At 36.0% G+C, this 8,128-nt stretch overlaps 1 protein-coding gene across 1 annotated transcript in view; it reads right to left on the reverse strand.

Moving 5' to 3' along the window:
* Positions 1-1,661: 1,661 nt before the first annotated feature.
* SLC25A16 (solute carrier family 25 (mitochondrial carrier), member 16) overlaps positions 1,662-8,128 on the reverse strand; it is a gene marked incomplete at its 5' end in the record, with an annotated part of 14,299 nt that continues 7,832 nt past the window's right edge. The window contains 5 exons of the mRNA XM_009876875.1: positions 1,662-2,203; positions 3,879-3,947; positions 4,818-4,980; positions 5,748-5,814; positions 6,353-6,474. Of these exons, the coding sequence (XP_009875177.1) occupies positions 2,047-2,203; positions 3,879-3,947; positions 4,818-4,980; positions 5,748-5,814; positions 6,353-6,474 (578 nt within the window). The remainder of the gene's footprint in view (positions 2,204-3,878; positions 3,948-4,817; positions 4,981-5,747; positions 5,815-6,352; positions 6,475-8,128) is intronic.

Raw genomic sequence — 8,128 nt, forward strand, 5'->3', positions numbered from 1 at the left:
TAGCCCCTGGACAAAAGTATTTCTCTTCCACAGATCTTGCTCAAAAGTATTGTTTAAAATTTGGAAGTATTTTAATGCATACAGTTTTACATTTTATTTTGAAAAGCTAATCCTGAAAATACAGCACAGTTTCATCCATTAGGTCTATTTTTCACATTCAATAACCTACTCAATTATTTAGGGGACACTTTCAATGCTCTTTTCCTCTCAAGAATGAATATGTTGGATTCAGCTTTATTCTTCACAAGAACTGCTTAACTTTACATGACACACCTCAAACGTATTTGAGTTCCTCAAATATATCTCTTTCAGTCAAATTAAGATGTGAAACTCTATACATCCTTAACAGTTTTAATATGACAAGAAACTGGCACCTGAAGATTTGTATTTGCTCATACAGTAAAGCAATACATGGAAGAAAAATGGCACTTTATTTTTTCAATACAGAGGTTTCAGCTCTATTGCAAGGACTTCAAAAGATTAAAAATTCACTGTGATATTGCTTAGTTTTCCTTTAAGTGAAACCAAAGATGAGATGGAAAATCTTATTTGTTTTCTCTTAAGAATGACACTGTTAGGCAGATTTACCTACAAGAACAAATACAAACAGCATTCCAAAAACATGCATTCTTTCTGGCTGCAACACATGTAAATCACACAAAGACATTAGATCAAGATTTTTAATAAAATAGATTCAAATACATCTCATTCTTTGCCCACAGCTACATTGTTAAATATCAAAGAAATATATACTTTTAAGAAACTGGAAAAAAAATTGAGCCAGAACAGTTGGTATTGTGTATAGAACTCAAACTCCAGTTTGTCAAATCCATCAAAATTAAGCAAATCAATCTTACTATCCACCACTTAACATAACCATTACCAATTCTTAAAAGACATCGCTAAAATATTTACAATAAAAAAATAACTTACAGCACTTAAAGTAAATGCTTTACAGTTTCCTGAATTGAGTGAGTAAAACCAAGAGTACCAACGCAAATCATGGATGAACAAACCTGGAAAATAATTTCCTCCATAAACAGAATCGTAGGAGGAAAACCTGCAACAGCCTATTGCACACCATCCTGCAGAACCAGCACACACACAGCTGGAGACTCAGTGCAATCTTCGTTTGCTTTTCTTGTGCAAGAGGTTGCAGATGGTCCATGTGCCTCAAAAAGTGAGTAAGCAGCATGCAGTCCTTTTTGTCACCACGTTTTAAGGTAGGGATAAACTTGTTTACACAAGCTAGTACTGGGAAGTACATAAAATACTCAGCCTTCAATAAACAGAACTGAGAACGTTCAGCTCCACAGACAGGTACAGAAATGCCTCGTAAGGCACTTGGCACTGTAAAACTTCCCCTGGTTTTATTTTTTTTAAGAACAGAAAGTATGCCAAGAAACCAGTTTCCAAATTCCAAGATTTCAAATAATGTGAAATAGATCTTGTTGGTTTTCATTGCAACGGTTGAAGAGTTTCATATGTATCAATCTGAAGATACGTGCATTGTTCTTGGATACAAAAAAACTTGTACAAAAAAGAAAGAATGAAAAGATGCTTAAGTTGTGGTCTACTGAGTTCAGCTTCTACAGAACTGGCAAGTATTTGAACATGAAAATCATTGCATTTTGTTCACATCAGTTTATTCCATTTAATTTTTAAAGAAGAGATGTCTAAATACTAGCTTAAAAAGCCATATTACCATGTGTGTAACTCCAAGGACAGTGATAAAGCTCAGTATCTAACAGCTTAAAACCCGTATAAAATATGGGTGTGCTTTTAAAAATGTGTAATTCCTAGCATTAATCTAATGAAGCCTAGAAGATCAAGTGCAAAAAACATGTTTATAGCTAACTAATGTTTATTTTGATCAATCTTCTGGTTCGACTCTAGCAAGTGAACCACATTTTGGCAAATGAAGATGTCAGACAAAAGCAGTTCCACAGTACAGACAGATTTTCTTAGAACTTCAAGTAATTTACTCACCAATATAATTTGAGGACTGATAGTCTAGTTTTACAGGAAAGCCTTCTAAAAAAAAAATTAGTTGAGGTGCAAGAATTGTTTCATAAGTTCATATGTGGTAAAAGCCACAGCCTGGGAGGGAATACAGCGAATATAATTTAGAGATAAGCCACGGTATAATCCTCTTCGTATTCCATGCTGTTGATACACATATTTCAGCGTCTGCACCATTGTACTGGAAAAGTAAGAAGTCAAATCATTATCGAATACACACGCTCAGTTGGCAAAATCACTTTCTTTAAATACAAGACACTCGTTTTAGTTGGTTCTTAAGAGATCTATGGAGGAAACCCCATGGGACTCCACCAAGTCTTTTTAGGACTCAAAAGACAGCCTGAGCTTCTGCAGAAAATTTGGACACAAGGGCTGGGAATTGGAAAAGGGACAGTGCAATCCCATCTAAAGAAGTTTCAGTCTGAGAACACCTGCCCTAAAAGACATACTAAGACTACACCAGAATGGCTGTGCAAATTCTCTTGCCCGCCAGCTAGGAAGGAGTTGAGAAACATCAATTCTTCTTTCAAATGTAGTACAGAGTAGCAGAAACATATTTTGCCCAATGTAGCACACACTTCTGCATTAAAGACTTGTATCCCATTCTTTGAGCACTCCCTCCTACTACACCACCTTTTAAAAGTTCTGCATATAAAATCTGTGTTTGGCTCCATGTTCTACATCTTGTGTGTGTGCAGCTTCCTCCACCGTGACAAAGACCTCTTTTGAGAGAAAATACTAGAAATGCTAGAATTTAAGTATATATTTGACCTTATTAAAAGCAGAATTTGCAACATATGCAAACAATTTCATTCACATACTTAAATTAAAGTTGAGCAAATGGGCATTAAATGCAAAGCAATAGAAAAATCTGTAAAGGAGTCAGTGTTTCCATGACATGGCTCTTTGTAAATATCTTCCACATGCCGGAAAGCTTCAAGATTTCCTACTTGTTTTATCTTCTCATTCTCTAAAAACACGTATGTCTACTCTCCTTCAAGGCACAGCTCTCCAAACATGGTCACAATAATATTGTTACATTGGGAAGCCTAATGTCTGTAAAAGTAATTCTCACAAATGAGGAAAAAAACCCAACCAAACAAACCACATTTCTATTTTAAAATTATCTGGGGTGGGAAATACTCAAGGACACACAAAAGAAAAGTCTGCTAATGAACAGAGAACAAGTGCACAGTAAGCAACATCTAGGTCAGTTACAAAAGGTCAGGAAGACAGACTACCATCAGTAAGATCCAATTTGACACGCAGGAGGTTCCTACTGAATTGCACTGAATTCAGATATACACAATTCCACAAGATTGAAAGTAACCAAAGTAAAAACTCTCCTGGAATTGAATTTGCTTGAGGCAATTTGAAATTCAGAATATTTTTCAAGAGGAGAGCTGATTTAATGCTATGATTTTAAGGATATTATGGTACTTCTACTGGAGGAGCCCAAACTATGTGTGGGGTGTAGAACATGACCATAAATGCAAGAAAGGTCAACTAAGCCAGTATTCTGCGTAATCATCTTATGGAACAGATCCTGAACCATTAAAAAACAATTTGAAACATTTCATTTCACTAGAAGCCTGCAGTCTCTCTCTTAGGGATATTGTTGATATTGCAAGTCAAGTTACAATACAAACACAGAATTAGTGATTTCAGTTCAGGGCGGGGTTTAACTCCAGAGTAGTAACAGCAGCTTTTATCTGTCTGGAAACTTATCCATTAAAAGAATGAAGAAATCTACAACATAGTAGTTTGATTTTTTTTGATTTGTTTTAAACTTTAAGAACGTAACTTTGCTCAGACATCTAGGAATTCAGTTATAGACACGAAAACAAAGTACTTACAGGCACTTTTCAGAGTCTGGGAGATTTGCTCCTAACTGCATTCGCCTACGAGTTACATCAAGGGGATATCTACAGAGGAGATATTTGAATAGCTGTTCAACCAGATGTGTGAAGACTGTGAATATCATTTAAAAAAAAGAACTCAAAGAAGTCCATGTGCAGTCTCTGAGCTCCCTTTTCAGTGAGTCAGGAATCCAGCTCAGATTCGCAACACAGCTGAAAGTGCTCCAGAAATGGAGACTTCCCCTATACAACCAAAACCAGCACATCGGATCTTGTAACATATTCCATTTGGCATGAGTAAGGAAGACACATGAAGATCAGATGAGAGTATAAAACTGTCTGTAAAACGCTGGAGGGAGAAGACACCTGAATCAAAAATAAAATCAACAGTTTAAGGATTAATAGAAAATGACATTCGGAACCCAGCGATTTAGTGAAAAATTGATGCCATGTAAGTCCATTAAATTATTATTTTTTTTTTTATGGACAAAATAAAGTACAAAGTCAGCATAAGAATGCAGAAAGCAGCCAAAGTAATAAAAAAACCCCAAACTAATGCCGAACACAATATCTAAGACTTGTTTCTTCTTAAGCCTATGGCTTCACAGTCTACATTGTTTTGAAAACAAATTGGAATAATAAAATTCTGAAAATTATGTTCATTATGTAAAAATTTTATAGCTTATCAAAGAATATTCCAACTGATTGTAGATTTGTCTGGATTTGTTTGACTCACTCTATCTTTAAAGATCCCGAAGACTAAATAGTTTAGTACATGAAAAAATAGGAAATAACTGAATTTCAGTGTCTGATAAACTCGATGTAAAAGACTTACTAAGAACTAGATTTACATAATATCATATACTCAGATAAAAGTTTCTTTAGAATGAACAGCTATATAGAAAAAAACCCCGAACAAACAATACCCAAACTTACGATATCGTCTGAGCTATTGCTCCAGCTATGCCACCACACAGCAGATTAACGTGTGTTTTCAAAACTAAGACATCAGGGTTATCTAATGAAGGCCGTCCAAGCAAGTTAGGTGCTTGAGCAAGTCCAATGCTCTTTAAGGTACCAAAGGTAAAAAATGAAAAACCTAAAAGGAAATTTAATTTTATGTAGTTTCACTGAGAAGCAAACTATTTGTCAATCCATCATCATCATAAACAAAACAGTGCAGTAACAAAATGAAACTATTTTCCAATTCTTTCAGAAGCTTTTCTTAAGCAGAAAGAAATAGAAAACCAATATTTTTAATTGCAGTCGAAAAGAAATGTTTATAATTAAAATTAAAAGAATACTCTAAATAAGATAGACTGCCAGTTTTAAATTCCTGAATTGCTGTTAGAATAACAGCTAAAATCTTTTTAGCTGAAGAACATTTCTCTTAAATATGAATGTAGTTTAGCTGGGTAGGAATTCTGATGTTTCTCCACCCTACGTCACCCGTTGCTTTAGCTTCTGTAAGTGCTTACAGAAAAGTGACCAGGAGATGGAGCCAATACAGAAACTCCGAGCCTCCACCTGTGGAGCTCTCATGGATCTGCCTGCTCGAGAGAAGTATCCTACATGGTGTCTTGAGGGCAAACTGGGAAGCAGAAGAGAAAGAACTACTACTTTACCCCTTTCTCTCTCTACATCAAGTTTTGGAAAAGCTAGGCTTTGCCTGTTGAAGACGCTTTAGCACACATTGAGCAATTCCAGGTGAAGACTGAAGAGTTCCAAGTGCTTTCCCTCTCAATTCAGTAAAAAACCAGAATCCTTGATGTTAGCAGAAGTTAATTAACTAGGCCTGCAAATTTATTATGTAAATTTAGTAGCACACAACTGCTGAAGGACTGCCATGTTTTGTTTTTAACTTACCTGCATATGGTGCCATTCCTACAACAGTTGGCATGAGCCCTCTGTAGAATCCACTAAACCCACCTTCCTTTGAAAGAAAAACACAAGTACATTTGTGGCAAGAAATATAACAAATGTCTTAACAAGTTACACTACTGTTCCTACAGATTCACATGACGGCAAGATGACTCGCATTGTCTAGCAACGAGGAGCTAACAGCAAGTTCCATTTCTTGTGCCTGAAGACTTGAGGGCACAACTGCCTGGCTCCAGAGGAGATAAAGTGAAAATGAAGGACAAAAATCTACATCCAACGTCATAATACAGGAGACCTTTCTGCATTATGCGCATCCCTCCTCCCCAACCTTTTTTGTATCACTACTACTTGGTCTTGAAAAGCAACTTCTCTCTGCTGTTTTCCACCTCCCACTTACAGAAGTCTTAGCTACATCTTAGCAGACTAACTGGAAGGAAGCATCCAGCTAGTTTTTTTTACATTAAAAAATTTGACGCGCAGGCAACGAAGTCATGTTATTTTCTACCAAGCCACTATTTCCAGTGCAGTGCAACATGCTTTAAAAGAGCACATTTTGCTTTGACAGGACTAAAGATTAAAAGGAAAAATACCTTTGTGTAAATCATCTTGAATGCATGGATAATTCCCATGTACTTGTGTTCCCCTTTTACTTGGAAGGCCAGACGAACTCTAACCATATCAAGAGGGTAAGTACAAATCACTGCTGTAATACCTTTATTAAAAACAAAAACAAAACAAGAAAACAAAACTCGCCTACACCTTATCTGATTCTAGGATTATTCTGAAAATTAGAATTTCCTTTTGTGGCAGCGAATATAATAGCATATACAAATTACTTTAACTAAACACTTAAAAGTCACTTATAACCAGCAAACAGAACGCTAACTTCAGCAACACACAAAGGATTTATGCTTATACTTGGCAGTCACTGAAGCTGCTCACCTAGACTTTGATTTTCCAAAGATTTACGGGCCTGTTTTCACATGAACAATCTTATTAAATAAATCCACAGCTCATAAGCATGAGGCTAGTCAAGTGCAACAGCTTCACTGGATTGCAACCATGAAACATAATCCTATCATACATCTAAACAAAAAACAAGCAAAGAAAAGTCAAACCACTAAGTTTGCATGTTTGATTTCAAAAAGGTTGTATCATAATTTGATGTGATTACTGGATTACAGGTACATGTATCTACTGCATCTGAAAATACTAAATATATGCTAAATATCTAAAATAAAACCTAGATCCTGGTGATAAAGAGTACTCAACTGCATTGCACTACTGCATTTTAATAGCTCATGCTATCCTGTTTTAACTCTGACCAAAAAAGTTTTCTAGACTTAAGACGCCAAAAGATGAAATCTTTTGATTCATTCGTTTACGAACCGCTACAAAACTGATTAGATGCCAACTTGTAATTTTCAAAACAGAACTCCAGTACAGAGAACAACTCCTGTAACAGTTACCTGAATAACAAATTCCTTCCTACTGCTAGTTTTTGAGATAAACCACTGAACTGATGACAAAAGGATTTTGAGGGAACAGTTAAAAACTGTTTAACTAAAACCAGAGGTCATTTTCTTAGGATATAACACCATCACTTAAAAAAATACTGGGAAATGGAGAAAAAGAAAGCAATAACCTTTGTGATTGACATTGTTTCCTCATAGCCTCTCTGATTTAGCTAAACATCTCCCTTAAAAATTGGTCCTACAGAAGACAAGCACACTTTTTACGCTGGCAGGAAGTCACCACTTCGTCTTACATTTTAATAGTCTCTTAATGATATCTCTTTTTGTGGGTGTGTCATTTGCTCTCCCTTCCACAAGGTCATGAGAGAAATGCAGAGAGGAGGGGGGAAAAAAAACCAAAACGAACAACAAAATCCAAACACAACAACTCCAGCAAACAAACTCTTCTTAACTTCTTTATCTGGAGAGGAGAAAAAATAAATAATAATTTAAAAAGCAACTTCAGTAAGCTGACAGAAGATACAGGATCAGATGGGGAGAAGAAAAAAAATACACCATAATTACACTAAAAATCTGACAGTCGTCAACTGAGAGTAGTCTTCTGGAGTATCCTACCAGTGATTTATTTTATAAGACAAAAAACATCTCTTTTGGAGATTTTGGACAATTCCTCTGAACTAAAAGCAGACATCTGCAGTTGGTTTCTCACAGGGTTCAAAAGCTGGAAGCTGCAAAACACCAAAGCAACTTTAGGACTGTCTCCACTGTCCTACATTTTTAAATACAATCCCTCAGACCACAGCCTTCTCCTAATGGATGTCCAGAAATACTGTAAAATGGGTGAATTCAAGCAGTTGGGGGGGGGGGGGGGGGGACACAAAAGGTTTTTGA

This window comes from Apaloderma vittatum, unplaced genomic scaffold (assembly GCF_000703405.1).
Source record: "Apaloderma vittatum isolate BGI_N311 unplaced genomic scaffold, ASM70340v1 scaffold23069, whole genome shotgun sequence".
In the NCBI taxonomy this organism is placed as follows: Eukaryota; Metazoa; Chordata; class Aves; order Trogoniformes; family Trogonidae; genus Apaloderma; species Apaloderma vittatum.